This window comes from Salvelinus fontinalis, chromosome 25 (assembly GCF_029448725.1).
Source record: "Salvelinus fontinalis isolate EN_2023a chromosome 25, ASM2944872v1, whole genome shotgun sequence".
Lineage (NCBI taxonomy): Eukaryota > Metazoa > Chordata > Actinopteri > Salmoniformes > Salmonidae > Salvelinus > Salvelinus fontinalis.
In genome coordinates this window covers 40,089,304-40,110,757 of record NC_074689.1, presented here as the reverse complement: position 1 = coordinate 40,110,757, position 21,454 = coordinate 40,089,304, and the positions used below count along the sequence as shown (strand labels likewise).

The 21,454-nt window shown below is 47.3% G+C and overlaps 1 protein-coding gene across 2 annotated transcripts in view; it reads left to right on the top strand.

The window, feature by feature from the left end:
* Positions 1-21,454, top strand: part of LOC129823271 (procollagen-lysine,2-oxoglutarate 5-dioxygenase 2-like) — a 213,219-nt gene that overhangs the window by 86,024 nt on the left and 105,741 nt on the right. For both annotated transcript variants that reach the window (XM_055882196.1, XM_055882195.1), the window contains exon 5: positions 6,944-7,056. In XM_055882196.1, coding sequence (XP_055738171.1) covers positions 6,944-7,056 — 113 coding nt within the window. The remainder of the gene's footprint in view (positions 1-6,943; positions 7,057-21,454) is intronic.

The following is a 21,454-nucleotide window of genomic DNA, read 5'->3' as shown; positions in this document are numbered from 1 at the left end:
CTGAATACTTATGTCAATTTGATATTTCCGTTTTTTATTTTTAATACATTTGCAAACATCTTTAAAAACCTGTTTTTGATTTTGTCATTATGGGGTGTGTAGATTGATGAGAAAAAAAATACATAATCAATTTTAGAATAAGGCTGTAATGTAACAAAATCTGGAAAAAAGTCAAAGGGTCTGAATACTTTCCGGGGACTACTTCGCCATGACATCAGCTCCGTGATCAAAGATTTCTATTGGAGACGTCGGCTCTTTAGTCCAATTAAAATGGCTTTTTCTGCTGGGGGATTATGGGAGATGAATTTACAATGCATTTGGAAACTTGCAGTCGACTGCAATCAGAACTTCATGACCTTTTAATCACATACAGTTGAAATGTAGAAGCAAGTCTGACAATTTTATCCCCAGAATGGAACACACTTTGTCACCGACTTGGCAAAAGTGACCCGCTCGACTGCGCCCTGTCACACTGCTGGGGAATCATGGGAGATGGAGTTTGAACACTGTCACACTGCTGGGGTATCATGGGAGATGGAGTTTACTGATTTGGATACTTTGGTGATCCTACACCCGTTTATGTGCTTAGCAGGTTTATGCTGGACTCATGATGCAGGGATCAAGAAGTCTAGCTAGGGTCAAGGTCTTGTACACGTGTGGCTCTCTCTCTCTCTCTCTCTCTCTCTGGGGAGAGTGTAAATTAGAGAGCCATTTAATTTAGAAAAATAACAAAAATAACTCCAAGGTCATTCCTCTACAGCCCAGAGATTAGGAGAACTCATAGGTGATTCCTCTACCCCCCCAGAGTTTAGAAATCCCCCCCCCCCCAGAGTTTAGAATTCCCTCTAACCCTCAGAGTATAGAAATCCCCCCCCCCCCCCAGAGTTTAGAATTCCCTCTAACCCTCGGAGTTTAGAATTCCCTCTAACCCTCAGAGTTTAGAATTCCCTCTAACCCTCAGAGTTTAGAATTCCCTCTAACCCTCAGAGTTTAGAATTCCCTCTAACCCTCAGAGTTTAGAATTCCCTCTAACCCTCGGAGTTTAGAATTCCCTCTAACCCTCGGAGTTTAGAATTCCCTCTAACCCTCGGAGTTTAGAACTCCCTCTAACCCTCAGAGTTTAGAATTCCCTCTAACCCTCGGAGTTTAGAATTCCCTCTAACCCTCGGAGTTTAGAATTCCCTCTAACCCTCAGAGTATAGAAATCCCCCCCCCCCCCCCCGAGTTTAGAATTCCCTCTACAGCTTCTACAACCCAGAGTTTAGAGTACCTCAGATAACTCGTAGGTGATTTCCCTACAACCCAGAGTTTAGAGTACTAAAAAGATGGATGAGTCAGCACAGGAGAGGGGTGAGGCTAGAGTCAGGACAGGAGAGGAGAGGGGTGAGGTTAGAGTCAGGAGAGGGGTGAGGTTAGAGTCAGGAGAGGGGTGAGGTTAGAGTCAGGAGAGGGGTGAGGTTAGAGTCAGGAGAGGGGTGAGGCTAGAGTCAGGACAGGAGAGGAGAGGGGTGAGGTTAGAGTCAGGAGAGGGGTGAGGTTAGAGTCAGGAGAGGGGTGAGGCTAGAGTCAGGACAGGAGAGGAGAGGGGTGAGGTTAGAGTCAGGAGAGGAGAGGGGTGAGAGGGATGATTTCCCTACAACCCAGAGTTTAGAGTACCTCAGAGAACTCGTAGGTCATCCCTCTATAGCCCAGAGTTTAGAGTACCTCAGATAACTCGTAGGTGATTCCCCTACATCCCAGAGTTTAGGAGAACTCATAGGTCATCCCTCTACAGCCCAGAGATTAGAATCCTTCTACAGCTCAGAGTTTAGAGGACCTCAGAGAACTCACAGATCAAGAATGAGGTCAGTTCTTTGAACTATAGCACTTGACGTGACTCTAACTTAGTCACCGCCTCTGAAAGACACTGCTCTTCTGTGTCAATACTGATTGCTCATCGAGGAAGGACAACACACACAGGCTGTGTGCTCATGTAGAGAGAATAAAAACTATAGACGGTGTGTTTTCTCTGTAAACTTCACGACGGGCACTGGGACGGGCACCAAGGTCTTTCCTGACTGGAGGACAATAGGTCATTCTGATGATTCGGTTTGAACTGCAGATCTTCTGTGTCTCATTCATCACCTCCATAGACCGACCAAGGCGACAATCCTGCTGACTTACCCCGTACATTCAGAACTGTGTTACGATGATCGCCTTGTGTGGTGTGGAAACATCCTACTGCTATTTTTATTTAGAGAAGGTTTGATTATTGTTGTTTTCCTGTGGTCCCCTCTCAGCCTGGCCTCTATAAAGCCTCTAGTTTATAGCAGCTTCTCCACTCCCCTGGTGCATGGCCGTCTTTAAGTTGACTTGTGTATTTGTCTTGGTCCCCCGTGGGCCGTACTCTGCATCAAATTACAGGTTGTGTTTGTGTCTCTGAGGGCAGGCTCCCGGACCACATCACCCAGGGGCCTAACTAACAGGGACAGGTCCTGATGTCTGTCTCGGTTCTATTTCGTTTGGACCTGGTCTGGAGTGTCACAGAGAGGTGAAACCTTGGTGTGTTTGGGGCATGGTGTATGACAGGAGAGGGGTGAATTTAGAGTCAGTCAGAACTGGAAAGGGGTGAGGTTAGAGTCAGAGCAGGAGATGGGTGAGGTTAGAGTCAGGAGAGGAGAGGGGTCAGGTTGAGTCAGGACAGGAGAGGGATGAGGTTGAGTCAGGACAAGAGAGGGGTGAGGTTGGGTCAGGACAAGAGAGGGATGAGGTTGGGTCAGGACAAGAGAGGGATGAGGTTGGGTCAGGACAAGAGAGGGATGAGGTTGAGTCAGGACAAGAGAGGGGTGAGGTTGGAGTCAGGACGGGAGAGGGGTGAGGTTGGAGTCAGGACAGGAGAGGGGTGAGGTTGAGTCAGGACAAGAGAGGGGTGAGGTTGGAGTCAGGACGGGAGAGGGGTGAGGTTGGAGTCAGGACGGGAGAGGGGTGAGGTTGAGTCAGGACAAGAGAGGGGTGAGGTTGGAGTCAGGACATGAGAGGGGTGTTTAGAGTAAGGACCATCATTTTCACCAGGTTGTTTAAGTTCATTACTTGGTTCCCCAGTAGATGTGGTCATGTGGCTTTATACACTACATGACCAAAAGTATGTGGACACCTGCTCGTCGAACATCTCATTCCAAAATCATGGGCATTAATATGGAGTTAGTCCCCCCTTTGCTGCTATAACAGCCTCCACTCTTCTGGGAAGGCTTTCTACTAGATGTTGGAACATTGCTGCTATAACAGCCTCCAGTCTTCTGGGAAGGCTTTCCACTAGATGTTGGAACATTGCTGCTATAACAGCCTCCAGTCTTCTGGGAAGGCTTTCCACTAGATGTTAGTACATTGCTGCTATAACAGCCTCCACTCTTCTGGGAAGGCTTTACACTAGATGTTGGAACATTGCTGCTGTAACAGCCTCCACTCTTCTGAGAAGGCTTTCCACTAAATGTTGGAACATTGCTGCTATAACAGCCTCCACTCTTCTGGGAAGGCTTTCCACTAGATGATTGGACATTGCTGCGGGGACTTGCTTCCATTCAGCCACAAGAGCATTAGTGAAGTCGGGCACTGATGTTGGGCGACTTAGGACTGGCTCACAGTCGTCGTTCCTATTCATCTCAAAGATGTTTGATGGGGTTGAGGTCAGGGCTCTGTGCAGGCCAGTCAAGTTCTTCCACACCGATCTCGACAAACCATCTCGGCGGCGAGCTTTACACCACTCCAGCCGACACTTGGCATTGTGCATGGTGCTCTTAGGCTTGTGTGTGGCTGTTCGGCCATGGAAAACCCATTTCATGAAGCTCCACGCAAACAGTTCTGGTTGCTTCCAGGGGCAGTATAGTACTCGGTAGTGAGTCTTTCAACCGAGGACAGACGATTTCTACGTGCTACTCTCTTCAGCACTCTGCGGCCCCGTTCTGTGAGCTTGTGTGGCCTACCACTTAGCAGCTGAGCCGTTGTTGCTCCTAGACGTTTCCACTTCACAATAACAGCACTTACAGTTGACCTGGTGCAGCTCTAGCAGGGCAGAAATGTTAAGAACTGACTAGTTGGAAAGGTGGCATCCTATGACGGTGCCACGGTGAAAGTCACTGAGCTCTTCAGTAAGGCCATTCTACTGCCGGTGTTTGTCTATGGAGATTGCATGGCTGTGTGCTCGATTTTATACACGGGTGTGGCTGAAATAGCCGAATCCACTCATTTGAAGGGGTGTCCACATACTTTTGTTTATATAGCTTATTTGATGAAGTGGTTTTATGTGGCTACCCATATGAAAAATGTGTGCAGTCTGCATGCTTTTGGATAAAATATGTTACTTCTGAATGATATGTGGAATGCTGTGGAAAAAGTATTTGACCCTTTCAAATGTACTCTACTTTGGCATATTTTGTTGATCAGTCTCTCACATCTCTGCGGAGGAATTCTGGCCCGTTCTTCCATGCAGAATTGCTTTAACTCGGCAGCATTTGTGGGTTTTCAAGCATGAACTGCTCGTTTCAAGTCCTGCCACATCTCGACTGGCGTTTTGGTCTGGACTATGCCATTCCAAAACGTCACATTTTTTTTTTGCTTTATGCCCATTTTCATGTATACTTGATTGTGTGTTGTGGATCGTTGTCTTGCTACGTGACAGATTCTGGGGGAAAATAAATGCATCATCTATATAATTGATGGGCAAGACACCACATTGACAATCGGCTAACTGGTTTAAAGGTTAAAAGGGTCACACAAAGTCTGCTAGGAATGTCGATTCCTGTAAATACTATGTTAGGTCCTGATCTAACACTGTAATAGGTGCAACAGTGATGTGTAGGTGTCATGGTAGTGGTTGTGGAGTCATAGACTCCCCCCCCCCCCAACAAAAGATGCTGCTATCGAGGATTGGTATAAAGCTCTCCATAATCAGATGCTGTACTGTATTGCTTTCATCACTCTCTTTAGCACACAGTTTGAAGCTAAAGCTATATACGCATTGAACCACACTGTATGACATCACTAGTCTTCATCTATATATATATATATATACAGTGGGGAGAATTGTTGGAACATTGCTGCTATAATCTAGCATCTAGTGAGAACCCGATTTTGCAGGTTTTCCTACTTACAAAGCATGTAGAGGTCTGTCATTTTTTATCATAGGTACACTTCAACTGTGAGAGACGGAATCTAAAACAAAAAGCCAGAAAATTCAACTTTGTATGATTTTTAAGTGATTAATTTGCATTTTATTGCAGTTATACAGTATGTGACTTTTACTGAAAGCGTTTTGTCCCGTCCGTCTCCGGGCAGCGTTTCATCTGCATGTCAAGCTCTGTGGGTGTAGCGTCTGTTGTTCGGTGAGGGTAGTTTAATGATGGATTCCCGACCCAACAACATTTTACAGCTCTGGTTAATACGCTTGAGAAAGAGATCTGGAAGTAAAGGACCAGAGGTCGTCACGGTTACACGAGAAGATATAACCATGTGTCACGCCCTGTCCGTAGAGACATGGTTTTTGTGGGTGGTTGATTTCTGTTTAGTGTTTTCACCTTACAGGACTGTTTCGGTTATTCTCGTGTTTATTTTTGTTCTAGTGTTCAGTGTTAATAAAACAAGCATGAACACTTACCACGCTGCGCTTTGGTCCGATGATTCATCTTCTTCAGACGACGAAGACCGTTACACCATGACAACCACTGAGTATACAAATCATTGAGAACACCTGCTCTTTCCATGACATATTCTGACCAGATGAATCCAGGAGAAAACTATGATCCCTTATTGATGTAACTTGTTAAATCCACTTCAATCAGTGTAGAAGAAGTGGAGGGGACAAGTTAAAGATACATTCTTAAGCATTGAGACATTGAACCCATCTCCATTGATTATGTAGGTGTGTCATTGAGGGTGAATGGGCAAGACTAAATATTGATGTGCCTTTTAAAAGGGAATGGTAGTTAGGTGCCAGGAACACCGGTGTCAAGAACTGTTGAGTTTTTCACGTACAACAATTTCCCATGTGTATCGAGAATGTCCCTTGGGTGGTGGACCATTCAGCCAACTTGTCACAACAGGGGGAAGCATTGGAGTCAACATGCACCAGCATCCCTGTGAACAGCTTTCGACAGTCCATGACGAAACCTGTATACTCAGTGTATACTACAGCATGATCACCCACAATCCCCCCATACTACAGCACAATCACCCACAATCCCCCCATACTACAGCACAATCACCCACAATCCCCCCATACTACAGCATAATCACCCACAATCCCCCCATACTACAGCACAATCCCCCCATACTACAGCATGATCACCCACAATCCCCCCATACTACAGCATAATCACCCGCAGTACACCCCATACTACAGCATGATCACCCACAATCCCCCCATACTACAGCACAATCACCCACAATCCCCCCATACTACAGCATAATCACCCACAATCCCCCCATACTACAGCACAATCCCCCCATACTACAGCATGATCACCCACAATCCCCCCATACTACAGCACAATCACCCACAGTACACCCCATACTACATCACAATCACCCACAACCCCCCCATACTACAACACAATCACCCACAGTACACCCCATACTACAACACAATCACCCACAGTACACCCCATACTACAACACAATCACCCACAGTACACCCCATACTACAACACAATCACCCACAGTACACCCCATACTACATCACAATCACCCACAATCCCCCATACTACAGCACAATCACCCACAATCCCCCCATACTACAGCACAATCACCCGCAGTTCATCCCATACTACAGCACAATCACCCACAATCCCCCCATACCACATCATAATCACCCACAGTACACCCTATACTACAACACAATCACCCCATACTTTGTGTTATAGGACCCAATTGTTTAACTCAATCTGGTTTGAACTCTGTTTTGAACCCTTAGGCATCATCGGCTACGCCCCGTATGTGAACAAGATCGTAGAGCAGTGGAACCTTCACGAGAACGATGACGACCAACTCTTCTACACCAAAATATACCTGGACCCTCAACAGAGGGTGAGTGATGGTCCTGTGTGGCTCTAGCAACGCTGGGGGTCGTAAACTAAACTGTTTTCACTCACGGTACTTTAATTCATAAGCTAAAACATTTTTTTTTCTATTATACTTGGGACTTTTCTATAGGGTAAATGCTCAGGAATGTGCTTCAGTATATACATTATTGCGGTTCCTACGGTTGTTGTGGTGACTGTGAATTACCGCCACGCCAGAAGATAGAAAAAGGTAAAATTACACGTGACCGTTGAGGTCTATTGTTCCTACATCAGGAACTAATGACCTGGTACTCAGGACTATATTGTTCCTCCATCAGGTCTCTAATGGCCTGGTACTCAGGGCTCTATTGTTTCTCCATCAGGTCTCAATGGCCTGGTACTCAGGGCTCTATTGTTTCTCCATCAGGTCACAATGGACTGGTACTCAGGGCTCTATTGTTCCTCCATCAGGACCAAATGACCTGGTACTCAGGACTATATTGTTCCTCCATCAGGTCTCTAATGGCCTTGTACTCAGGGCTCTATTGTTTCTCCATCAGGTCTCAATGGACTGGTACTCAGGGCTCTATTGTTTCTCCATCAGGTCTCAATGGCCTGGTACTCAGGGCTCTATTGTTCCTCCATCAGGACAAAATGACCTGGTACTCAGGACTATATTGTTCCTCCATCAGGTCTCTAATGGCCTGGTACTCAGGGCTCTATTGTTTCTCCATCAGGTCTCAATGGCCTGGTACTCAGGGCTCTATTGTCCCTCAATCAGGTCCTATTGGCCTGGTACTCATGGCTCTATTGTTTCTCCATCAGGTCCTAATGGCCTGGTACTCAGGGCTCTATTGTTTCTCCATCAGGTCTCAATGGACTAGTACTCAGGGCTCTATTGTCCCTCCATCAGGTCCTAATGGTCTGGTACTCAGGGCTCTATTGTCCCTCCATCAGGTCCTAATGGACTGGTACTCAGGGCTCTATTGTTTCTCCATCAGGTCTCAATGGGCTGGTACTCAGGGCTCTATTGTTTCTCCATCAGGTCCTAATGGCCTGGTACTCAGGGCTCTATTGTCCCTCCATCAGGTCCTAATGGCCTGGTACTCAGGGCTCTATTGTCCCTCCTTCAGGTCCTAATGACCTGGTACTCAGGGCTTTATTGTTTCTCCATCAGGTCCCAATGACCTGGTACGCAGGGCTCTATTGTTTCTCCATCAGGTCCTAATGTCCTGGTACTCAGGGCTCTATTGTCCCTCAATCAGGTCCTATTGGCCTGGTACTCAGGGCTCTATTGTTTCTCCATCAGGTCCTAATGGCCTGGTATTCAGGGCTCTATTGTTTCTCCATCAGGTCTCAATGGACTGGTACTCAGGGCTCTATTGTTTCTCCATCAGGTCTCAATGGCCTGGTACTCAGGGCTCTATTGTTCCTCCATCAGGACCAAATGACCTGGTACTCAGGACTATATTGTTCCTCCATCAGGTCTCTAATGGCCTGGTACTCAGGGCTCTATTGTTTCTCCATCAGGTCTCAATGGCCTGGTACTCAGGGCTCTATTGTTTCTCCATCAGGTCTCAATGGACTGGTACTCAGGGTTCTATTGTCCCTCCATCAGGTCCTAATGGCCTGGTACTCAGGGCTCTATTGTTTCTCCATCAGGTCCTAATGGCCTGGTACTCAGGGCTCTATTGTCCCTCCATCAGGTCCTAATGACCTGGTACTCAGGGCTCTATTGTTTCTCCATCAGGTCCTAATGACCTGGTACGCAGGGCTCTATTGTTTCTCCATCAGGTCCTAATGACCTGGTACTCAGGGCTCTATTGTCCCTCAATCAGGTCCTATTGGCCTGGTACTCAGGGCTCTATTGTTTCTCCATCAGGTCCTAATGGCCTGGTACTCAGGGCTCTATTGTTTCTCCATCAGGTCTCAATGGACTAGTACTCAGGGCTCTATTGTCCCTCCATCAGGTCCTAATGGTCTGGTACTCAGGGCTCTATTGTCCCTCCATCATGTCCTAATGGACTGGTACTCAGGGCTCTATTGTTTCTCCATCAGGTCCTAATGGCCTGGTACTCAGGGCTCTATTGTTTCTCCATCAGGTCTCAATGGACTAGTACTCAGGGCTCTATTGTCCCTCCATCAGGTCCTAATGGTCTGGTACTCAGGGCTCTATTGTCCCTCCATCATGTCCTAATGGACTGGTACTCAGGGCTCTATTGTTTCTCCATCAGGTCTCAGTGGGCTGGTACTCAGGGCTCTATTGTTTCTCCATCAGGTCCTAATAGCCTGGTACTCAGGGCTCTATTGTCCCTCCATCAGGTCCTATTGGCCTGGTACTCAGGGCTCTATTGATTCTCCATCAGGTCTCAATGGACTGGTACTCAGGGCTCTATTGTTTCTCCATCAGGTCTCAATGGACTGGTACTCAGGGCTCTATTGTTTCTCCATCAGGTCTCAATGGGCTGGTACTCAGGGCTCTATTGTTCCTACATCAGGTCCTAATGACCTGGTTCTCAGGACTATATTGTTCCTCCATCAGCTCTCTAATGGCCTCGTACTCAGGGCCCTATTGTTCCTCCATCAGGTCTCAATGGGCTGGTACTCAGGGCTCTATTGTTTCTCCATCAGGTCCTAATGGCCTGGTACTCAGGGCTCTATTGTCCCTCCATCAGGTCCTAATGGCCTGGTACTCAGGGCTCTATTGTCCCTCCATCAGGTCCTAATGACCTGGTACTCAGGGCTCTATTGTTTCTCCATCAGGTCCTAATGACCTGGTACGCAGGGCTCTATTGTTTCTCCATCAGGTCCTAATGACCTGGTACTCAGGGCTCTATTGTCCCTCAATCAGGTCCTATTGGCCTGGTACTCAGGGCTCTATTGTTTCTCCATCAGGTCCTAATGGCCTGGTATTCAGGGCTCTATTGTTTCTCCATCAGGTCTCAATGGACTGGTACTCAGGGCTCTATTGTTTCTCCATCAGGTCTCAATGGCCTGGTACTCAGGGCTCTATTGTTCCTCCATCAGGACCAAATGACCTGGTACTCAGGACTATATTGTTCCTCCATCAGGTCTCTAATGGCCTGGTACTCAGGGCTCTATTGTTTCTCCATCAGGTCTCAATGGCCTGGTACTCAGGGCTCTATTGTTTCTCCATCAGGTCTCAATGGACTGGTACTCAGGGTTCTATTGTCCCTCCATCATGTCCTAATGGCCTGGTACTCAGGGCTCTATTGTCCCTCCATCAGGTCCTAATGACCTGGTACTCAGGGCTCTATTGTTTCTCCATCAGGTCCTAATGGCCTGGTACTCAGGGCTCTATTGTCCCTCCATCAGGTCCTAATGACCTGGTACTCAGGGCTCTATTGTTTCTCCATCAGGTCCTAATGACCTGGTACACAGGGCTCTATTGTTTCTCCATCAGGTCCTAATGGCCTGGTACTCAGGGCTCTATTGTTTCTCCATCAGGTCTCAATGGACTAGTACTCAGGGCTCTATTGTCCCTCCATCAGGTCCTAATGGTCTGGTACTCAGGGCTCTATTGTCCCTCCATCAGGTCCTAATGGACTGGTACTCAGTGCTCTATTGTTTCTCCATCAGGTCTCAATGGGCTGGTACTCAGGGCTCTATTGTTTCTCCATCAGGTCCTAATGGCCTGGTACTCAGGGCTCTATTGTCCCTCCATCAGGTCCTAATGGCCTGGTACTCAGGGCTCTATTGATTCTCCATCAGGTCTCAATGGACTGGTACTCAGGGCTCTATTGTCCCTCCATCAGGTCTCAATGGACTGGTACTCAGGGCTCTATTGTTTCTCCATCAGGTCTCAATGGGCTGGTACTCAGGGCTCTATTGTTTCTCCATCAGGTCCTAATGGCCTGGTACTCAGGGCTCTATTGTCCCTCCATCAGGTCCTAATGGCCTGGTACTCAGGGCTCTATTGTCCCTCCTTCAGGTCCTATTGACCTGGTACTCAGGGCTTTATTGTTTCTCCATCAGGTCCCAATGACCTGGTACGCAGGGCTCTATTGTTTCTCCATCAGGTCCTAATGTCCTGGTACTCAGGGCTCTATTGTCCCTCAATCAGGTCCTATTGGCCTGGTACTCAGGGCTCTATTGTTTCTCCATCAGGTCCTAATGGCCTGGTATTCAGGGCTCTATTGTTTCTCCATCAGGTCTCAATGGACTGGTACTCAGGGCTCTATTGTTTCTCCATCAGGTCTCAATGGCCTGGTACTCAGGGCTCTATTGTTCCTCCATCAGGACCAAATGACCTGGTACTCAGGACTATATTGTTCCTCCATCAGGTCTCTAATGGCCTGGTACTCAGGGCTCTATTGTTTCTCCATCAGGTCTCAATGGCCTGGTACTCAGGGCTCTATTGTTTCTCCATCAGGTCTCAATGGACTGGTACTCAGGGTTCTATTGTCCCTCCATCAGGTCCTAATGGCCTGGTACTCAGGGCTCTATTGTTTCTCCATCAGGTCCTAATGGCCTGGTACTCAGGGCTCTATTGTCCCTCCATCAGGTCCTAATGACCTGGTACTCAGGGCTCTATTGTTTCTCCATCAGGTCCTAATGACCTGGTACGCAGGGCTCTATTGTTTCTCCATCAGGTCCTAATGACCTGGTACTCAGGGCTCTATTGTCCCTCAATCAGGTCCTATTGGCCTGGTACTCAGTGCTCTATTGTTTCTCCATCAGGTCCTAATGGCCTGGTACTCAGGGCTCTATTGTTTCTCCATCAGGTCTCAATGGACTAGTACTCAGGGCTCTATTGTCCCTCCATCAGGTCCTAATGGTCTGGTACTCAGGGCTCTATTGTCCCTCCATCATGTCCTAATGGACTGGTACTCAGGGCTCTATTGTTTCTCCATCAGGTCCTAATGGCCTGGTACTCAGGGCTCTATTGTTTCTCCATCAGGTCTCAATGGACTAGTACTCAGGGCTCTATTGTCCCTCCATCAGGTCCTAATGGTCTGGTACTCAGGGCTCTATTGTCCCTCCATCATGTCCTAATGGACTGGTACTCAGGGCTCTATTGTTTCTCCATCAGGTCTCAGTGGGCTGGTACTCAGGGCTCTATTGTTTCTCCATCAGGTCCTAATAGCCTGGTACTCAGGGCTCTATTGTCCCTCCATCAGGTCCTATTGGCCTGGTACTCAGGGCTCTATTGATTCTCCATCAGGTCTCAATGGACTGGTACTCAGGGCTCTATTGTTTCTCCATCAGGTCTCAATGGACTGGTACTCAGGGCTCTATTGTTTCTCCATCAGGTCTCAATGGGCTGGTACTCAGGGCTCTATTGTTCCTACATCAGGTCCTAATGACCTGGTTCTCAGGACTATATTGTTCCTCCATCAGCTCTCTAATGGCCTCGTACTCAGGGCCCTATTGTTCCTCCATCAGGTCTCAATGGGCTGGTACTCAGGGCTCTATTGTTTCTCCATCAGGTCCTAATGGCCTGGTACTCAGGGCTCTATTGTCCCTCCATCAGGTCCTAATGGCCTGGTACTCAGGGCTCTATTGTCCCTCCATCAGGTCCTAATGACCTGGTACTCAGGGCTCTATTGTTTCTCCATCAGGTCCTAATGACCTGGTACGCAGGGCTCTATTGTTTCTCCATCAGGTCCTAATGACCTGGTACTCAGGGCTCTATTGTCCCTCAATCAGGTCCTATTGGCCTGGTACTCAGGGCTCTATTGTTTCTCCATCAGGTCCTAATGGCCTGGTATTCAGGGCTCTATTGTTTCTCCATCAGGTCTCAATGGACTGGTACTCAGGGCTCTATTGTTTCTCCATCAGGTCTCAATGGCCTGGTACTCAGGGCTCTATTGTTCCTCCATCAGGACCAAATGACCTGGTACTCAGGACTATATTGTTCCTCCATCAGGTCTCTAATGGCCTGGTACTCAGGGCTCTATTGTTTCTCCATCAGGTCTCAATGGCCTGGTACTCAGGGCTCTATTGTTTCTCCATCAGGTCTCAATGGACTGGTACTCAGGGTTCTATTGTCCCTCCATCATGTCCTAATGGCCTGGTACTCAGGGCTCTATTGTCCCTCCATCAGGTCCTAATGACCTGGTACTCAGGGCTCTATTGTTTCTCCATCAGGTCCTAATGGCCTGGTACTCAGGGCTCTATTGTCCCTCCATCAGGTCCTAATGACCTGGTACTCAGGGCTCTATTGTTTCTCCATCAGGTCCTAATGACCTGGTACACAGGGCTCTATTTTTTCTCCATCAGGTCCTAATGGACTGGTACTCAGGGCTCTATTGTTTCTCCATCAGGTCTCAATGGACTAGTACTCAGGGCTCTATTGTCCCTCCATCAGGTCCTAATGGTCTGGTACTCAGGGCTCTATTGTCCCTCCATCAGGTCCTAATGGACTGGTACTCAGTGCTCTATTGTTTCTCCATCAGGTCTCAATGGGCTGGTACTCAGGGCTCTATTGTTTCTCCATCAGGTCCTAATGGCCTGGTACTCAGGGCTCTATTGTCCCTCCATCAGGTCCTAATGGCCTGGTACTCAGGGCTCTATTGATTCTCCATCAGGTCTCAATGGACTGGTACTCAGGGCTCTATTGTCCCTCCATCAGGTCTCAATGGACTGGTACTCAGGGCTCTATTGTTTCTCCATCAGGTCTCAATGGGCTGGTACTCAGGGCTCTATTGTTCCTACATCAGGTCCTAATGACCTGGTTCTCAGGACTATATTGTTCCTCCATCAGCTCTCTAATGGACTCGTACTTAGGGCCCTATTGTTCCTCCATCAGGTCTCTAATGGACTGGTACTCAGGGTTCTATTGTTCCTCCATAAGGTCCTAATGACCTGGTACTCAGGGCTCTATTGTCCCTCCATCAGGTCCTAATAGCCTGGTACTCAGGGCTCTACTTCATCAGGTCCTAATGACCTGGTACTCAGGGCTCTATTGTTTCTCCATCAGGTCTCAATGGACTGGTACTCAGGGCTCTATTGTCCCTCCATCAGGTCCTAATGGCCTGGTACTCAGGGCTCGATTGTCCCTCCATCAGGTCTCAATGGACTGGTACTCAGGGCTCTATTGTCCCTCCATCAGGTCCTATTTGGACTGGTACTCAGGGCTCTATTGTCCCTCCATCAGGTCCTAATGACCTGGTACTCAGGGCTCTATTGTCCCTCCATCAGGTCCTAATAGCCTGGTACTCAGGGCTTTACTTCATCAGGTCTTAATGACCTGGTACTCAGGGCTCGATTGTCCCTCCATCAGGTCTCAATGGACTGGTACTCAGGGCTCTATTGTCCCTCCATCAGGTCCTATTTGGACTGGTACTCAGGGCTCTATTGTCCCTCCATCAGGTCCTAATGACCTGGTACTCAGGGCTCTATTGTCCCTCCATCAGGTCCTAATGACCTGGTACTCAGGGCTCTATTGTTTCTCCATCAGGTCCTAATGACCTGGTACTCAGGGCTCTATTGTCCCTCCATCAGGTCCTAATGGCCTGGTACTCATGGCTCTATTGTTTCTCCATCAGGTCTCAATTGACTGGTACTCAGGGCTCTATTGTCCCTCCATCATGTCCTAATGGACTGGTACTCAGGGCTCTATTGTTTCTCCATCAGGTCTCAGTGGGCTGGTACTCAGGGCTCTATTGTTTCTCCATCAGGTCCTAATAGCCTGGTACTCAGGGCTCTATTGTCCCTCCATCAGGTCCTATTGGCCTGGTACTCAGGGCTCTATTGATTCTCCATCAGGTCTCAATGGACTGGTACTCAGGGCTCTATTGTTTCTCCATCAGGTCTCAATGGACTGGTACTCAGGGCTCTATTGTTTCTCCATCAGGTCTCAATGGGCTGGTACTCAGGGCTCTATTGTTCCTACATCAGGTCCTAATGACCTGGTTCTCAGGACTATATTGTTCCTCCATCAGCTCTCTAATGGCCTCGTACTCAGGGCCCTATTGTTCCTCCATCAGGTCTCAATGGGCTGGTACTCAGGGCTCTATTGTTTCTCCATCAGGTCCTAATGGCCTGGTACTCAGGGCTCTATTGTCCCTCCATCAGGTCCTAATGGCCTGGTACTCAGGGCTCTATTGTCCCTCCATCAGGTCCTAATGACCTGGTACTCAGGGCTCTATTGTTTCTCCATCAGGTCCTAATGACCTGGTACGCAGGGCTCTATTGTTTCTCCATCAGGTCCTAATGACCTGGTACTCAGGGCTCTATTGTCCCTCAATCAGGTCCTATTGGCCTGGTACTCAGGGCTCTATTGTTTCTCCATCAGGTCCTAATGGCCTGGTATTCAGGGCTCTATTGTTTCTCCATCAGGTCTCAATGGACTGGTACTCAGGGCTCTATTGTTTCTCCATCAGGTCTCAATGGCCTGGTACTCAGGGCTCTATTGTTCCTCCATCAGGACCAAATGACCTGGTACTCAGGACTATATTGTTCCTCCATCAGGTCTCTAATGGCCTGGTACTCAGGGCTCTATTGTTTCTCCATCAGGTCTCAATGGCCTGGTACTCAGGGCTCTATTGTTTCTCCATCAGGTCTCAATGGACTGGTACTCAGGGTTCTATTGTCCCTCCATCATGTCCTAATGGCCTGGTACTCAGGGCTCTATTGTCCCTCCATCAGGTCCTAATGACCTGGTACTCAGGGCTCTATTGTTTCTCCATCAGGTCCTAATGGCCTGGTACTCAGGGCTCTATTGTCCCTCCATCAGGTCCTAATGACCTGGTACTCAGGGCTCTATTGTTTCTCCATCAGGTCCTAATGACCTGGTACACAGGGCTCTATTGTTTCTCCATCAGGTCCTAATGGACTGGTACTCAGGGCTCTATTGTTTCTCCATCAGGTCTCAATGGACTAGTACTCAGGGCTCTATTGTCCCTCCATCAGGTCCTAATGGTCTGGTACTCAGGGCTCTATTGTCCCTCCATCAGGTCCTAATGGACTGGTACTCAGTGCTCTATTGTTTCTCCATCAGGTCTCAATGGGCTGGTACTCAGGGCTCTATTGTTTCTCCATCAGGTCCTAATGGCCTGGTACTCAGGGCTCTATTGTCCCTCCATCAGGTCCTAATGGCCTGGTACTCAGGGCTCTATTGATTCTCCATCAGGTCTCAATGGACTGGTACTCAGGGCTCTATTGTTCCTACATCAGGTCCTAATGACCTGGTTCTCAGGACTATATTGTTCCTCCATCAGCTCTCTAATGGACTCGTACTTAGGGCCCTATTGTTCCTCCATCAGGTCTCTAATGGACTGGTACTCAGGGTTCTATTGTTCCTCCATAAGGTCCTAATGACCTGGTACTCAGGGCTCTATTGTCCCTCCATCAGGTCCTAATAGCCTGGTACTCAGGGCTCTACTTCATCAGGTCCTAATGACCTGGTACTCAGGGCTCTATTGTTTCTCCATCAGGTCTCAATGGACTGGTACTCAGGGCTCTATTGTCCCTCCATCAGGTCCTAATGGCCTGGTACTCAGGGCTCGATTGTCCCTCCATCAGGTCTCAATGGACTGGTACTCAGGGCTCTATTGTCCCTCCATCAGGTCCTATTTGGACTGGTACTCAGGGCTCTATTGTCCCTCCATCAGGTCCTAATGACCTGGTACTCAGGGCTCTATTGTCCCTCCATCAGGTCCTAATAGCCTGGTACTCAGGGCTTTACTTCATCAGGTCTTAATGACCTGGTACTCAGGGCTCGATTGTCCCTCCATCAGGTCTCAATGGACTGGTACTCAGGGCTCTATTGTCCCTCCATCAGGTCCTATTTGGACTGGTACTCAGGGCTCTATTGTCCCTCCATCAGGTCCTAATGACCTGGTACTCAGGGCTCTATTGTCCCTCCATCAGGTCCTAATGACCTGGTACTCAGGGCTCTATTGTTTCTCCATCAGGTCCTAATGACCTGGTACTCAGGGCTCTATTGTTTCTCCATCAGGTCCTAATGACCTGGTACTCAGAGCTCTATTGTTTCTCCATCAGGTCTCAATGGACTGGTACTCAGGGCTCTATTGTCCCTCCATCAGGTCCTAATGGCCTGGTACTCAGGGCTATATTGTCCCTCCATCAGGTCCTAATGGCCTGGTACTCAGGGCTCTATTGTCCCTCCATCAGGTCCTAATGGTCTGGTACTCAGGGCTCTATTGTCCCTCCATCAGGTCTCTAATGGCCTGGTACTCAGGGCTCTATTGTTCCTCCATCAGGTCTCTAATGACCTGGTACTCAGGGCTCTATTGTCCCTCCATCAGGTCCTAATAGCCTGGTACTCAGGGCTCTACTTCATCAGGTCCTAATGGCCTCGTACTCAGGGCTCTATTGTCCCTCCATCAGGTCCTAATGGCCTGGTATTCAGGGCTCTATTGTCCCTCCATCAGGTCCTAATGGCCTGGTACTCAGGGCTCTATTGTCCCTCCATCAGGTCCTAATGGCCTGGTACTCAGGGCTCTATTGTCCCTCCATCAGGTCCTAATGGCCTGGTACTCAGGGCTCTATTGTCCCTCCATCAGGTCCTAATGGCCTGGTACTCAGGGCTGTATTGTCCCTCTATCAGGTCCTAATGGCCTGGTACTCAGGGCTCTATTGTCCCTCCATCAGGTCCTTATGGCCTGGTACTCAGGGCTCTACTGTCCTTCTAACCACTCTGACGGCAATGAAAATGAAATCTAAAATCACATCAAACACCTTTCATGAAAGCAGTATCATGCTTTTAAAACTCACCCTCACTGTGAAGAACAATTTGAAGTAAGAAGTTTAACAACAGGTTGAAACAGATTGGAGAACACGTTTTTTTTAATGTTGTTTCAAAGCCGAACACAACGAAACGGACAGCGCTTTCAAAGGCGACGATTCATTCACAACACCCATATGCATGTTGGAGCGAAGGCTTATGAGCCCAAGCCAAAAATAAACTGACTTAAAATGATGATTGTTCCGTTTTTACAATACATAGTCTACTGCATATTACGCACGAGAGAGAGAGAAACATAAAACTGAACTGATTTAATTTGAGTAATCACCTTTGACTATGGATATATCGTTATGCATACTGGATGGACTGGTTAACTTCTGCTACGCTCCACGATGTCTATCCATGAGTCTGGGGGAGGACGTATAGCCCTAGGCCATGCTTTTGGTTCATTGATTGTGCAGGGTGGCGTACTGTTAGCTAACAATTATAGTGAATTTGTATTTGTACTTGTACTCTCTCTCCTTTATTCCGTTCTCGAGCACTCAGAGGGGCTGTCAACAGTTTAGTGAAATATGTTACTATCAATGTTCCTGAACGTAATTGACTTGGTTTCCCACTGGTTAGCTGCAGGAACAAGGTTGAAGAGCCCATGGCATACAGAGTACTGGTTAGCTGCAGGAACAAGGTTGAAGAGCCCATGGCATACAGTTTGGACAGACAATCACCTGTCTGGCAGTGAGAGCCTCTCAAACAGTGGTTGATGTGTGGAGGGAAATAAGTCCTGTTATATTTATTTCTCAGCTGCTCATATTAATTACAGCTCCGCTGTGATATCTAAGTAGCCTACCAGGCATTATTGAAAAACGGACCGGTGTTTGCACCTTTAATGAAAATCACCTTCCCGGGTTTTAAAACCATAGAAATGGAAAACAACAAAACAATGTTTAATTAAACTAGTCTGAAGAGAATGGATGAATGGATTCACGTGAGCACCACAATGCCTATTCCACCCATGCTCTACCAAGGTTTTACAGCACCACAATGCCTATTCCACCCATGCTCTACCAAGGTTTTCACGTGAGCACCACAATGCCTATTCCACCCATGCTCTACCAAGGTTTTACAGCACCACAATGCCTATTCCACCCATGCTCTACCAAGGTTTTACAGCACCACAATGCCTATTCCACCCATGCTCTACCAAGGTTTTACACCCCCACAATGCCTATTCCACCCATGCTCTACCAAGGTTTTCACGTGAGCACCACAATGCCTATTCCACCCATGCTCTACCAAGGTTTTCCAGCTACTATGGTAGCTACTGTATGTTGGTCAATTGTACTTCAAACAATGTACAGTTGAAGTCGGAAGTTTACATACGCCTAGTCTGAAGAGAATGGATGAATGGATTCACGTGAGCACCACAATGCCTATTCCACCCATGCTCTACCAAGGTTTTACAGCACCACAATGCCTATTCCACCCATGCTCTACCAAGGTTTTCACGTGAGCACCACAATGCCTATTCCACCCATGCTCTACCAAGGTTTTACAGCACCACAATGCCTATTCCACCCATGCTCTACCAAGGTTTTACAGCACCACAATGCCTATTCCACCCATGCTCTACCAAGGTTTTACACCCCCACAATGCCTATTCCACCCATGCTCTACCAAGGTTTTCACGTGAGCACCACAATGCCTATTCCACCCATGCTCTACCAAGGTTTTCCAGCTACTATGGTAGCTACTGTATGTTGGTCAATTGTACTTCAAACAATGTACAGTTGAAGTCGGAAGTTTACATACGCCTTAGCCAAATACATTTAAACTCCGTTTTTTTTTTTTTTTTACAATTCCTGACATTTAATCCCAGTAAAAATTCCCTGTTTTAGGTCAGTTGGATTTGAAAAAGTACAATGACCACGTTTAGAAATGACAGCACTCCTTGTATATAGTCGACCCGTTTTAGGGACCAAATTTATTGGGACAAATTCACTTATGTGTATCAAAGTTGTAAAAGATGATTTATATTTATATTTCATATTCATAGTACACAACGACTACATACACTGGTGCACTTCTATGTTTTGTAGTAGAAATACAGAGGAAGATACAGTGTAGAATTTTATATTTTATTTGGATTTCATGTAACGGACAAAAATATTCCAAATTGGTGAAGTGGAATGAAAAATATATAAAAAATAAAGAACTGAAAGTGGTGCTTGCAAATGTATTCACCCCTTTTGCTATGAAGCCCCTAAATAAGATCTGGTGCAACCAATTACCTTTAGAAGTCACATAATTAGTTAAATGAAGTCCACCTGTTTGCAATCTAAGTTTCACATGATCTGTCTCATGATCTCAGTATATATACACTTGTTCTGAAAGGCCCCAGAGTCTGCAACACCACTAAGCAAGGGGCACCACCAAGCAAGCGGCACCATGAAGACCAAGGAGCTCTCCAAACAGGTCAGGGACAAAGTAGTGGAGAAGTACAGATCGGGGTTGGGTTATAAAAAATATCAGAAACTTAGAACATCCCACGGAGCACCATTAAATCCATTATTAAAAAATGGAAAGAATATGGCACAACAACAAACCTGCCAAGAGAGGGCCGCCCGCCAAAACTCACGGACCAGGCAAGGAGGGCGTTAATCAGAGAGGTAACAAAGAGACCAAAGATAACCCTGAAGGAGCTGCAAAGCTCCACAGCGGAGATTGGAGTATCTGTCCATAGGACCACTTTAAGCCCTACACTCCACAGAGCTGGGCTTTATGGAAAAGTGGCCAGAAAAAAGCCGTTGCTTAAAGAAAAAAATAAGCAAACACGTTTGGTGTTTGCCAAAAGGCATGTGGGAGACTCCCCAAACATATGGAAGAAGGTACTTTGGTCAGATGAGATTAAGATTTAGCTTTTTGGCCATCAAGGAAAACGCTATGTCTGGTGCAAACCCGACACCTCTCATCACCCCGAGAATAGCATCCCCACAGTGAAGCCTGGTGGAGGCAGCTACATGTTGTGGGGTTGTTTTTCATTGGCAGGGACTGGGAAGCTTGTCATAATTGAAGGAATGATGGATGGTGCTAAATACAGGGAAATTCTTGACAGAAACCTGTTTCAGTCTTCCGGAGACTTGAGACTGGGACGGAGGTTCACCTTCCAGCAGGACAATGACCTTAAGCATGCTGCTAAAGCAACACTCAAGTGGTTTAAGGGGAAACATTTAAATGTCTTGGAATGGCCTAGTCAAAGCCCAGACCTCAATCCAATTGAGAATCTGTGCTATGACTTAAAGATTGCTGTACACCAGCGGAACCCATCCAACTTGAAGGAGCTGGAGCAGTTTTTCCTTGAAGAATGGGCAACAATCCCAATGGCCACATGTGCCAAGCTTATAGAGACACACCCCAAGAGACTTGCAGCAGTAATTGCTGCAAAAGGTTGCTCTACAAAGTATTGACTTTGGTGGGCTGAATAGCTATGCACGCTCAAGTTCTGTCTTTTTGTCTTATTTCTTAATTGTGTCACAAAAAAATATTTACATACCTACAATGAAGGTATACCAAAAGGCCTCCTGCGGGGAAAAATACATTCAATAAAAATATAGGACAAAACATAGAGACGTAAGACAACCACATAGCAAGGCAGCAACACATGACAACACAGCATGGCAGCAACACATGACAACACAACATGGCAGCAACACATGACAACACAGCAAGGCAGCAACACATGACAACACAG